General features: G+C 37.6%; 1 protein-coding gene across 4 annotated transcripts; it reads left to right on the top strand.

Moving 5' to 3' along the window:
* The first annotated feature begins 1,221 nt into the window (after positions 1-1,221).
* Positions 1,222-10,012, top strand: LOC103144292 (syntaxin-16-like). 4 transcript variants are annotated; one of them, XM_007561198.2, is made up of 10 exons: positions 1,222-1,441; positions 1,529-1,672; positions 4,524-4,535; positions 4,672-4,779; positions 4,869-5,009; positions 6,107-6,269; positions 6,372-6,460; positions 7,419-7,562; positions 8,177-8,257; positions 8,661-10,012. In XM_007561198.2, the coding sequence occupies exons 2-10, from the start codon at positions 1,547-1,549 to the stop codon at positions 8,763-8,765; spliced, it is 969 nt and encodes a 322-aa protein (XP_007561260.1). In that variant the 5' UTR covers positions 1,222-1,441; positions 1,529-1,546; the 3' UTR covers positions 8,766-10,012. The 4 variants fall into 4 exon arrangements, with proteins under 4 accessions (XP_007561260.1, XP_007561261.1, XP_007561259.1 ...); XM_007561199.2 differs by having other exon boundaries at positions 1,223-1,627; XM_007561197.2 differs by having other exon boundaries at positions 1,223-1,672.
* Positions 10,013-13,682: the final 3,670 nt, after the last annotated feature.

Genomic DNA, 13,682 nt, shown 5'->3' with positions numbered 1-13,682 from the left:
GCACGGACTTCTACAGGAGAAATCAAACCCAATGAGAGAAAACCCAGTCAGAACACTGAAGGGAGATGAGAATCCAGCAGAAACTCATAGGAAGGCTAGTTAGAGACTCTTTTCCTAATGGGGATTGTGGCTCTCTCATTAGGTCATCTGCACACCAGCTAATGTCTTCTCATGAACTTCACCTGAAAAAAAGTTTTATTCTTATTCATGCATTTCTGCTTCACATCTTCAATCAACAAACTTACCTTTTCCACATACACACCCAAACAAAAACACAAATAAGAAGTTTTCTCAAATATACACTTTGGTCCGAGTGGTATTAAACAAAGGTTTTGTGTAGATGAATGGCCAAAATGCATAAAAACGTATAAATTTTCCCCCAGATATCCAGTTACATAGGCCTAAGTAAAGTTTTTCTGCCTTCTTTCAGGGTTTGCATCACAAGTCCTGCGGCACCTCTGCTTTTCTGCAGCAGATAATGCCATTCCCTGACAAAAAAAAAAATGTTCAAATAAAGGGTGATACTTACCCTGCTTGTTGTGGATGTTTAATCTAGATTAAATTTTAAATGCATTGTAGTTCTTTTTCTAAATGCATTGTAGTTCTTTTTCTATATTCATATGAACACTTAGTAGCGTTCATATGAATTAAAAATAAAAATCAATGAAGTTATGCACTGACCCAAAAAAAACAATCCGATATTTAATTATAGTTCTCTTCTCACCTGCTTTTGTTTTGTATGACTACTAAAAACAACTTATTACTAATTAGTTCCTCCATATTTCAGACTTCATGGAAACCTGTGCTCTTATTCTAATAAATATTATAAAGAATTGTTTCTATTTAAAGAATTAAAATGGCCACTCAACCCTGCAAGAATAGAAATACAGACAATAGATTGATTAATGTTTTAAACAATTAAACTATTAAAAATGTTGCTCATTGGGATATTTAAAACAAATGCTAGAATGTTAAGAATAAGTGAAATAACATTTTGTTCTCATTGAAATAGCAATGCATTTTTGCATTATTTTTACAGTTTCACTAAATAATTTAACTGGCTGCAATGTATCCTGTCCTGTATCAGCATGAGCCATTATTTAGAAAATTCACGGCGCTTTTTAAACCTGACAGTGTTCAAACAAAGAAAGAAAAAATGTTAATTGAGGCACTAGAGGGCGACATATCTGTAAAGTGCTGATGAGGGTAGCACTAGAAGAAGATGCGCTTAACGCAGACGTTTACGTGTTGACGTACACATACTTCCGTAGCTCTCTAAGAGAGGAGCAACCGTTTCCAATTTGACCACAAATACAAAATTGTCTTGAACTTCCCGGTTTTCTCTCGATACTAAAATTTGATGCTAAAGAAGCTTGACAGATCAATATGATCGGAGAGATTTGATGTGCTGTAACCGCGAAACTTCCCTCACTCTTCGCAGGTAAAGCTAAAGCTAGCAGCGCGTCATTGGAGATAATTTACTAAATCATCGGGTGATCCGCAGTCAGTTTGTCCTCTGTTAATTCAGAGCTCAACAAAGGCAGTCATGGCCACTCGGCGTCTGACCGATGCCTTCTTGTTAATGCGGAACAATGCGATCCAAAACCGGCAGATTTTGGCTGAGCAAGTGAGTACATACGACCCCCGTCTGAGTACACGTAGCAATGCTGCGGTGAGTGCTCTGCATTGTTTTGACATTTTACTGTGTGTGTTTGCATGTAGTTAGTCCCTGAGTCCGCGTAGCTAGAGCCACCTGGGTAGCAGTAGATATTCTGTGTTGTCAGAGCTGATGCGGTCCCTTGTTTCACTTCATGACTGATTGACGAGAGTGAATCAGGAGGACCACGCAAGGATGTTTTATTGCCCGCAGAAGCTAAATCGAAGCTAAAAACTATGAAAAATGGCATTTGTTAAATATTAACCACCGCTAAAGTCTGTTTTTGACACTATTTAAATCATTCATTGCTACTGAAAGTTAAAAGATGTTTACATGTGTTCTCGTCTCTGTAAAATCTGTGCTGTAGTCTAGGTCCATCCTGTGACTGTACCTGATTTCCTCTGTGACATGTTTTGGATTGGCTAAGTCAGACCTCTGTTTTATTTTTATATATATATATATATATATATATATATATTAAAAGATCCAAAGCTAGGTTGATATTCAGGCTTGTAAATCAGTATTCACATCCCTTGAACTTTTTCAACTTTTTGTCAGGTTACAACAAACTCATCCTCATTTTCACAACTGTTTAGTTGAGGAAAAGGGACACATGTTGGTTGGCACCAGCAGGTTTTCATCAGTGATTTCTCATCTTTTTTCCCCATATTTATTCATTAACTGTGACATGCTTCCTTGTCCTTGCTAAAGCGAACTTTCCCCACAGCATGATGCTGCCATTACTATGTTTCACAGGGTTTTCAGGGGGAGGTGCAGTGTTAGTTTTTTGCCGCACATTCTTTATTATTTCACCAAAACACCATTTTATTCAATACTTTTCCCACTGTACTTTTCCCACGGATCCTTGACTTCTGACTAATGCTGTCCTTCCACAGCCTGCCAGTTCATTACTTAGTAGCGTTCTCTTATTTTGAGGTTTCTGTGATATTTTCAAAGTTTTGAGTATGTTATTACAGCCTTCTTCAAACATCTCCCTTTGCCTTAGCCTGACTGCTGTGTTCTTTGATCTTCATTATGCTAATTGTTCTTTAGCATTTTTTTTTTTTTTTAACAAACACCCTTCATAGAACAACTGCATTAATACTAATACCGGTTATTTGTAAAACATTTGTAAACAATGTATTAGTACATCCCATTTCACAATTATGGACTATTTTATGGTTTATAAAATAAAACTGCGATACAATACGTTGAAGTTCATGGTTGTAATCCGACAACAACACTTAAAAAAAAAAGTGCAAAGGGGGTATGAATACTTTTCTGAGGCATTGTGAGAGACAAATCACCACATGGTGTGGAATCTCTCCACAAAGGCGCAAAATGAGTCCAAACATTTTCCCTCAGAGTAGCTCTAATGGAAGGCAAACATTTTTATCTGAGATCTTCCTTCCCAAACTTGTGTTTTTTTCCAAACCCGCAGCTTGAAAACCCAGAAAGGATAAAGCTTGGTATCAGATTACCAGGGAGCCCAAACAAGGGATAGTGGACATTCCTTGCCTGCCTGCAAAGAAAACTTCATTTATTGTTGATCATCTGATGTGATAAATTTCATTTACAGGGCGTTATGAGTCAGTCTAGAAACAAAGCCTGTGTTATAAACCCTGATGTTTGTATGCATGCTGAAACCTTTGCAGAAGTAAAGGTAGAAAAACAATCCTCTTCTTACTCCCTGAAACATTCTCTAAGCTGTAGGAAGCTTCCAGCTGCGACTATCACACCCTGCTGTGAACGTTTCCACCACATTCCTGCTCACCTCACATTCTCTCGTAGAAACACGAACAGATCAATGTTATGGTTTCACTCCATTTTATTGGAGAATACTAACAGTGGCCTTGACAAAGCACTCGCATGCTTTAAACATTTTAACATTTTGTCACACTACAACCTTTAACCTCATCGTATTTTATTGGGATCTTATGTGACTGACCAAAACTTAAGTACACTGCTGTATCTATTATTTAAAATGGAGTATGGTGCTCCAAACTCACCACGACCAGGGAAGGTCAGCAGTAATTAGAGAAGCACCTGAGACGCCTGGCGGTAACCGTAGAGGAGCTGCAGAGAGCCGCAGCTCAGGTGGGAGACTCAGTCGACGTTAAAACCACTGACATTCGTACTCTTCACCAATCTGCAGTTTCCCCAAAAACAATGTAGGAGAGACGGCAGCATGTGAAGGAAGAGACCCTCACCAGCTGAGACTGAAATCAAACTTTCTAACCTATGCACAAAATGCTGTAAATCTAGCGCTGCGGCATGAAGGGTGGCAGTGGCAGCATCATGCTGTGGGGATGTTAGACATTGACACATGATAATGTGTCAATGTTGACACATACAATCTGACTGAGTTTGAGCTGTTTTGCTCAAACAGTCTGAAGACATGGGGAAACTGAAAAAGCTGTAATTGCAGCTGAGGGTGGTTCTGAAGGGAAGGTTAAGTAATTCAAAAATATTTTTTCTCCACTTCAGATGTTCTATTACTTAAAATCCCAATATCATACTGTGACGTCTGTGGTTGTTATGTGGGAAAATTTTATAAGGACTTACTGAGAATAGTTTTTTTTTTTTTCTTCTTTCTGTATGGAAGCTTACACGATCTAACTTTGCATCATTGTCTCTCAGGGATGATTTATTTCTTACACTGGTAACACACTCGAGTACATTATGAAGGACTAATATGAGCTGCTAAAACTAATGATGCTAATTTTTAACTGAAAGTAGACAGCAAACCTTTTCTTTGATATTTACAGGGGGTTTTTTCTGCGTTTCAATCTGTTACTTCTGCTTCTCTCCCCCTTTGCTTAACCTGGCTGGATGGAAACACTCTGCTCTCTCACAATCACATTAGGAGCTTGACGAGGTACTACTGTTGTTTTCCCTTCACAAAATTAAGAGAATAAAAGTAGAGCTCTACAATCATCATAATCATCGCATCATTTTGTTGCTATAAGAAACATTTTTATACAGATGTCTGTTTTTTTTGTTTTTTTTCTAAGTTGGCCGATGACCGGATGGCTCTGGTCTCTGGGATCAGTCTGGACCCAGAAGCTGCTATCGGCGTCACAAAGAAGCTGCCTCCCAAATGGATAGAAGGGGTCGACGAGGTAAATCGGATCATCGGTCGAGCAGAAATGAAACAATGAAACGCGCAGTATTGATGGTTTTTTTTTTTTTTTGACTGCTGATCTTTCAGATCCAGTACGACATCACACGGATCCAGCAGAAGATGAGGGACCTGGCTTTGCTTCACGACAAGCACATGAATCGTCCAACGCTGGATGACAGCAGCGAGGAGGAGCACGCCATAGAGATCACTACCCAGGAGATCACGCAGGTGCTTTTGTTCACCGCTGTCCCCATTTGGATCAGTTTTGGTTTGAGAAATTCACCTTTTTATCTAATTTCAACACTCGCTGTCATTACTGTCCAGATGAGGAGTGGAATCAGCAACTTGTCTACAGGAGCAACTTGCTTATTGCTGCAAAGGTTAAATTACGCAGTGCAGTTTTATCACTGAGCAGCAAATAATAACTGCGTTTAATTATATTGCTAAAAATATTGATATGAAAATAACAGTGGAGGGAAAAAAGCAACAGACTCAACAATAGTTTTAGTTTTTGGGGTAAGTAAACATAATTATGCAGAGTTTATTTTTGTCACAATAAATAAAAAATTGACAATATAGATTATGCAGTAACATTCGATGGTAAAAGAATTGCCCGTTAGCTATCTAAAATTAAAGACGGATGTATTTACTGTAGCCTTTCCCTGTGGTTCCACATCAGCTTTAGCACTTTTCTGTCCGTCATCGTACGCTTCATCTCACTTTGTCAATTTAATGGTTTATGGTTTGAGGTTTTATATTGTGCAGCACTTTATGACTTTGTTAAAAAATAAGTAATTAATCTCTGCTGAAATTTTCCTTTAAACTGTTCCTTATTTCTTCAATTCGTCTGCTGATTTTCTCAACTAAATGATGTGCTAAATGGAGCGACACGACTTACAAAGTATGGCTAAACGTGATTTAAAAGTATCGTGCAGAAAGCTGAATTTATTTATTTATTGCTTTGAAAATTATTACTGGTTAACTTGTTGCTTTCGCTGTTCATATCTGACCTCACTAAAGGGGCAGGTTTTTCACATTTTTGTGGTTGCGCAGCTTTGTGGGAGCAGCAGCAGCTTTTATTTATTAGAGATTTATTTGTGTAATTTCCATTCAAATAAAATCTCTTCTTTATATTTGTAACCTTTTTAAAACTTTTTTTTTTTTTTTTCTTGAACAGTGGAGGAAAACTCAAACTGATAAAACAGAGATGCTTTTGACATTGTTGACTTAACAGAAAAACGTCAAACATAAAAACACGACCTCTTCTAGTCGGGTCCTGCTTTGCTTGCGCTGGTTGACGGCTCGTGATCTCGTCTTCTGCTCAGATGTTCCACCGATGCCAGCGATCCGTGACGGGCCTGCAGTCTCGCCGGGGCCACTGCACCGAGCAGGAGGAGAGGCTGTTGGTGAACGTGGTGTCGTCCCTGGCTCAAAGCCTGCAGGACCTGTCCACCAACTTCAGGCACACGCAGTCCAGCTATTTAAAACGTAAGAAACTTCTTATTCTGTTCAACATCATCTACGTAGATCCACCTTAGACGCCGTTTCTTTTATTTTGCCGTTTTAATCATGCGGACGGTTATGTACCAGGTATGAAGAATCGGGAGGAGAGATCGAAGCACTTTTTTGATTCAGGACCTTTAATGGAAGAGGATGAAGAGTTAGCTCTGTACGACAAGGTGAGAGGATTTTGTTTTCGCCAGCAGAGCGAGAGCAGGACGGCATTGCTGCAGCTGAACGATGATTACGTCATAAGCAGTTTCCGTACATTTTTGAAGTTGAGCTTATTCGACGTAAAACACTCAGACACGCATAATAGTTGTTCCAATCAGTTAACCCTGCAGCTACAAACCAAAGAAATTCAAAACAAAGTCGAGTAAAAATAATTCATAAGTGTTGTATAAATCAAAAAGGTGTAGGCTGAAGCTATTTGGGTTTGTTCCACTCTTCATAACTTTAAGTAAAATTAACAAAATCCATAAAAAATGCATAAAAATCCAGATGAGAAAAGAAAAAAGAGAAAGGTAAACTAAAGTAAGTAAATCATCAGGAAGTTCTCAATCATATTTCAAATATGAAAGTCACTTTATCGCTTTCAATCATTCTATGTTTTAATTTATTTTTAAACTGTGTTATGTTATTACTTAGTTTAAGATCTTCAGGCAAACTATCAACTCCAGCAATGGAGATACACATACTTTTTAATGTTATACTTGATTATTTTGGTAATTTTATGAAAGTGTAAATAAAATTGAGATGTTTTCATGAGTCTGCCTATTTGTCTCCCTCTTTTTGGTCATCTTTCACACATTTTGCTTTACTAGAATTAAATCTAATGTAGAATTTAGAAGTGGTATTTTGTTTTTATGAGTTGATTCAGGCCTGCATTAAGCTCCTTTTTAAAAAGTTGAAAAATTATCTTTTCCATGAAAGTGAGCAGGATGAAAGTATCAAGAAATAAAACAGCCCAGTTTATCTGTCACTGAAAATGGTTAGCAACCAGCGACATGAACTCATTAATATTGATGAATTACTGTTGCATTATGGGTTGGAACAGCGTTTGCTCAGGTTTTCTGTGCTTATTATCCTCCCTTCTTTGTGAGTGTGTAACAGGGTGTGTGAATCTTGAATTCTCAGGGGTTCACAGATGATCAGCTGATGCTGGTGGAGCAGAACACGGTTCTGGTGGAGGAACGGGAGAGGGAGATCCGACAAATAGTGCAATCCATCTCGGATCTGAATGAGATTTTCCGGGATTTGGCGGGAATGGTGGTGGAGCAGGTACTGAAAGGAGAATAATTAGTGGAATAATTGTAAATGCTACATTTCTTTTTTCTGTTTTTTTATTGCTTACTGTGAAAATTTAAGTCATTTTGTTTTTGAAAACAATATTTTTAGAGGATCTTTTTCATGTTGGTAGAAGCCTTGAATCTTTTTGCAGGTTTTGTTTTGTTTGATTTCTTTTTTTTTTCCAAAACAATGCAATACTAGAGTTTATGGTTGAGGCTGCTGTATTTAAAAAACTGCAGAAAAATGTATCTAACAAATACAACTTTAAAAATAATTATAAAAAAAAGAAAAAATAGAAACAAAAAATCTAGCAGCCAGAAAAATATTTAATCAAAGAAGGAAAAAACTGCGTTCAGTTGAAGTTTGCCTTTTTTTGTTATTTAATATATAACAGAAGAGAAAGCATTTGATACCGTCTCTGTATGAAAATTCATTCACCCCTGCATTTTAGAGATTATCTCTGTAAAATAAAAACATCCTTATATAAAAGTTTAGATGTATTTGGAAATGGAGAAAAAAAAAAACTGGCGTTAGCTTTACAAAATAAAGTGCAGCTCCGGCTGTTTGTACTTTGTTCTAATAAAAATGTTTTTATTTCCTCAAAGGGAACTGTTCTGGACAGAATTGACTTCAACGTGGAGCAGGCTTGTGTAAAAACAGAAGACGGACTGAAACAGTTACAGAAGGTAAACAAAACACACGGTTCTGCATGTCATATTTCAAGTGCTAGATGTTTCCTGTATGAACCATCCAGTTATGATCGTAAGTTTACAAACACATGATCGGCAGGGCTGCCTTATAGATTTCAGGCTTTCAATAATAAATCTGTATTTTTTTTTTCCCAAAACGTGAATGACGTCAAAGCAATTAACATAAACATCTTTGAATCTAACAATTGGATACATTACATTATTTTTATCCATAGTCATGAATTTGGATGACTTTGATCATTCATTTGCTTAAGTGTTAAATGTCAACAAAAAAATTATTTTAATTTTTAAAGACAATAATAAAAATCCACATGCTAAATTAATGACTCGGGACCTAAATCTTTATGTTTGTATGTTTTTTCTTCCCTTTCCTTCGCAGGCGGAGCAGTATCAGAAGAAAAACAGGAAGATGCTCGTCATTTTGATCCTTTTCGTCATAGTCCTCGTTCTAATTATTATTCTTTTTGGAACAAAGTTTAAGTGAAGCATTCCTCCGGCTTCGTGTCCATCTGTTTGGGTTTTTGTCGCGTGTCTGTTTGGACTTGGACTCTTCTGGATTCGTCTTGAAGCCGTCAAGAAGAATTCAACATCCCTCCAAGTGCATTTTCAGCGGCGTGGAGATGCTTTCTGGTTGCTGTCGAATGAAAGAAGCGAATCTTCAGTCTGGTTAAACACGAAGACTCTTGACAGAAGCCCCGTCCGCGCTGACATATCTGTGTCTTAACGAAAGGAAAACCCCTTTAATGTTGAAGTACTCGTGATAAACTGCTACAACGGAGCATTTTCTGTCGAAGCACAGGTGGTGATGAAGACCAGTGACTTCTGTCTAATATTAAGTAATTTGGTTTCTGATGGGGACAAGAGTTGGTAAAAAAAATCAATGCATTAGGTGGGATTTCACTGCTAATTCACTCTCAGCTCAGCGTTATATTTACATCTCAGTATTTGACTTTTTAAAGATGTAAAGAGGATAATATTAGCATTTGGGTTGATTAGAGAAGCTGGTTAGTTCCAAAAAAAAAAAATCCTTTGTTTTATCAACTCCCTATTTTATTTAAGTGGCTCTAATATTAATAATATTTTAGTCTTCTGTCACATTCGCTACACTTTGAATGAAGTGCTCGTTGTAAAAACACTTGTTTTTATATTCTGCGGTCCATGCATAAAGTGCTACCTTTTTAAGCTCTTGCAGTTTGCACATATTGAGGGCCTAAGAGGAGAGAAACCTTATGATGTAAGACTACTGTTGCTTGTATGATAAAAAAAAATTATTTATTTTCTGATACCTTCAAATAATCCAGAGGTGTTTCCTGTAGATTTACTGTAGACTGAGTAGAGTATGTTTAAAATAAATCCACTCCACTGAAAACTGTGATGTTGTCCAACGCAGGCAGTCGTTTGAAGAGATCCTCATCAGTTTTAGGATGATTATTATTGTTTCTATTTCAGTTTGGACACATTTCATTCGAGTGTGTTTCGAATTCTCCTCATGTACTTTCTCATTTTAAAGACTGAGAAGCTTAAATGATGGCTTTACTATCTGTACTTAAACCTACACTTTATACAACTGTCCAATCATCTTTGTCGTTGATGTGGAGTTTTTGTTTGTGACGGACAAAATGGTCTTTGTGGTACTACATGTATGCTTTGGTTTTTGAAGTGAAACATTGGAGGACATGGCTGCTTTTTTTTTTTTTTTTTTTAAAGAAAATAAAACTGAAATATGGTGTGTTTTGTGTGTGGTGAACATAAAGAGACTATGATGAATATTAAAGACAGCAAAAAATAAAATGGCATAGTTTAGTAAATTTCATCAGCTAATGTTTGGTCTATTACAGTTACGGTACCGATTAATATCCCTTGCAAACGTTGCATTTTGGGAGCTCTGTAAAGGTTCCCTCCAGGTTGCTTGGTGTATAATATTTGGATGTTCAGTGGTGCCCCCAATAGGGGGGCAGAGGGGTGCATGGCCACCGCTGGCCAAATGCTGGGGATCCTGTTTTATTTTATTCTTGAGTGATTTTCAGCATGTTTTTAAAATTCAACAATAAATGCACACAGAACAAACATTACAGACCAACAAATTAGTGCAAAATAACCAGATAAAAGAAGAAATGACAGCACCACAAATAAAGCAAACAAAAAAGGAACAAGAAAAACCAAGGAGGTATACATTAAGATCGACACGAACAGAACAAAGACAAAACGCAGAACATAAAAGGTGTCGCAACAAAAACAATGAAATTGTTTAACATGTGGGTTAGGATGTGTATTTTTTTTCAGTTATTTTTTGATTTACATTATTTTCCTGTTCTCTAATAATTCTGGATTAACCTAATAAAATAGTGATAATACTGGTGATAGTAAATCAGATGTACTGATGCTTAGAGTAATAATATTAACAATAATAAAATACAAAAAAGAAAAGAAAAACAATTCTAATATGGAAGAGAATAAAGAGAACATAAAAATAGTAAAATAATTTAGTAATTGTATTGATAGTTATTAACTGTGAGACAGAAAATAAAATAATGACGATGAAACCAAAATCTGATTTACTTGTACATGAAGGTTACATAGCAAAGTAGTAATATTACCAAAGAAAATGACCTGCAGAGAATCCACAAGTCAACTTTTTAAAAACGAAGTTAATTTATGTTTAGAGCAAAACCAAAGGAAAATTTATGTCTTCCTACTTTGGAAGGTGTTTTTTTTTTATCTAACATCACATAAGAGGGAAAACTCTGTTTTAACAGGAAAAAACCTCCACCAAAATTAATAAATAAAAAAGTCAATGAAAATAGAGATGAGGATTTATTTTGTCATCCTCCTAATAATCCGCCCTCCTAATCTTCTCCATCTTTTGCAAAAACAGATCCACAACAACTGAGATCTAACATCACCTGTGTGGCTGGAGCGAACTGATCATAAGTCCAATTATAGGCTTTTTTGAAAGGCGAAAACATCTTTTTAAGGAAACCGTATTTCTTGTATGCTCTCGTCTTTACGAGTTCACATCCAACAAACGCTACAAAGTCATCGCAAAAGTTGCTGTCTGGAATAACTGCTGCTTTGATCAGATTTCTTGGTGAACCGTAGATCCCTAGAAGGTTGTTAACTATGACCTTAGCATAGTAATCTGAGTTTAGTTTCCGATCAATTTCATTACATTTTTGAATGCCTAAGTGAGCTGACAGGTAAATGCAAAGACGCCTTTTCAGAACAGCAGACTGTTCCCTCAGCAGCAGTCGTTCAGAATCACGGGGGTATTTTTCCAAAAGTCTATTGACGACAGCAGAAATAATGTAAACCTCGTGTTTACATGTTTGGCATTGAAGCAAGTCTGACACCTCAGTGACAAACTCCTTAAGCACAGAGGGTTTAACACTGGATTTGCAAGTTTTGCAATAGAACTCACAGTCAGTCAAATCATCTTCTCCCTGAGCAATGCCGTGCTCAAAACATTGTATTCCTTTCTCTTGCTTGTCTTGACCTGTCCTGTCTTTAGTGCGTGCTGTAGGGTCTACTCCTAGTAGCCCAGTCTGCACACTATCAAGGTCCCTCTTGGTAGCAGGATTATAAGGTGGTTGTTTGCTGGTTCCCTGATCCCCAATGTTGGGATGATGTTTTCTGCCAATGCTGCTGAGCTTTGAAGGGATGGTTCCAGTAGCAGGCCTCTTAAAGAATTTAAAGGGAGTAGACTTCTCTGCAGAAGAAACGTGTTCAAAGTCAGTAGAAGATTCTGGAGAAGGAAATTGTGCAAAGGCTTCAGTTTCTGGAGAAGGAACTTGCACAGAGGCAGTATAATTTTCTGGAGTAGGAACTTGCACAGAGGCAGTCGGAGGTCCTGAAGTAAAATGTTGTCCTGCTATATTTTTTATAAAAGACTTAATCGCTTTCCCAGGAAATGATTTTAACTGGCCTTTTTCAAAGTCAGCTGATTCTAAGCTTCGGTTATGTGGAGATATGGAAATATTTGAGACATGGTTTTGTAGTTCTTTGAAGGCCGCGCGTACCTCTTGGTTTTCAAAAGTGCCTGGCTCACTACAAGGACCTGGATTAGGACGTTGTCCTGCCACATTTTCGGCTAAGGACTTAATCACTTTATCTGGAGATGAGATTAACAGGCCATCATCAAAAACAGCTGATTCTAGGTTTTGGGTGTGTGGAGGAATGGAAATAGATGAAGTCTGGTTTTGTAATTCTTTGAAGGCAGTGCGTACCGCTTGGTTTTCAAAAGTCCCTGGCACATTACAAGTTACTGGATTAGGACCTTGTCCTGCAACATTTTCCGCTAAGGACTTAATCGTTTTTCGAGGAAATGATTTTAACTGGTCATTCTCAATGACCGCTGATTCTAAGCTTTGAGTTTCTGCAGAGTTGGAAGCCTCTGAAACCTCACTTTGTAGCTTTTTGAGGATAGCGCGTACATCTTGGTTTTCAAAAGTGTCTGACTCTGCCACATTACAAGTTACTGGATTGGGATGTTGTCCTGCTGAATTTCCCACTGACGACTTCATCCGTTTCAGAGGAAATGATTTTGAGTGGCTTTCTTCAGTGTCGGTTGATCCTAAGCTTCGGGTCTCAGGAAAGGTGGCAATTTGTGAAACCTCGTTCTGTAATTCTTTGAATGCAGCATGCACCTCTTGGTTTTCGAAAGTGTCTAGCTGATCCTCAGAGCACTTTTGAATTATCCGCTTCATTTTCTTACCTTAGTTCTCTATCGAAGCTATCTTAAGTTTCCAACTTTGCTATTTTTCTACTGTTTTTTGTCTTAAAACAGTAGATTGTTGCTGAAGTTTTCTGGGAGAAGTTTCCAACAGAAATGAAGTAAATTCGAATTGCAGTTGGTTACGTTAAGCCAATGACTATGACGTATTAAAGGCTTCTAGCCTTTGCTTGTCGCTTGATGACAAGACGTCATAGTTCACGACGTGATCAAAGGCAAATCCGATTTTGAAAAATACACCAAAAATAGGCTCACGTGAAAGGACAACAATAAGGTAAAAATAACGGTTGGGAGTGACATAATAACGTCGAAGAGGGCAGTATTGCGTTAGCCTGACCAATGCCTTCAGTGCTTTCCTTTGAAGTTGCTCGAGAAAAAAAAAAAATCTCGTTTACAGCACAGTCTGGGCTTTCTCATACGGTTCCCCCTTCGTCTTCTTGCCGCTCCGCCCCGCCCACGCGGCAAAATACGCGCGTGCTCGTGATGAGCACTGAGAAAGCACGCACGTAGCAAGCACACGCTTGTTCGGCGCGCTTATCTGGGGAACTACGGACACCGTGAAAGCTCAAATAACATGCTTCGGCAAAGTTGTCATACTTTATTCACGTTTTTGCGTGAAATTAATAATAATACTAATAATTATAATAAATAATATATATATGTTATGCATAT

This window comes from Poecilia formosa, unplaced genomic scaffold, assembly GCF_000485575.1.
Source record: "Poecilia formosa unplaced genomic scaffold, Poecilia_formosa-5.1.2 Scaffold124, whole genome shotgun sequence".
In the NCBI taxonomy this organism is placed as follows: domain Eukaryota; kingdom Metazoa; phylum Chordata; class Actinopteri; order Cyprinodontiformes; family Poeciliidae; genus Poecilia; species Poecilia formosa.
Note: the sequence above shows the minus strand (reverse complement) of the source record. Positions and strands in the feature narration are given on the sequence as shown.

Bases quoted from the DNA above. Each gene is read 5' to 3' on its own strand.
- LOC103144292 (XM_007561198.2), top strand. From the start codon at position 1,547: ATGGCCACTCGGCGTCTGACCGATGCCTTCTTGTTAATGCGGAACAAT. The intron at 4,780-4,868 runs GTAAATCGGATC...CTGATCTTTCAG, and splicing joins GGATAGAAGGGGTCGACGAG to ATCCAGTACGACATCACACG. The intron at 5,010-6,106 runs GTGCTTTTGTTC...TCTTCTGCTCAG, and splicing joins CTACCCAGGAGATCACGCAG to ATGTTCCACCGATGCCAGCG.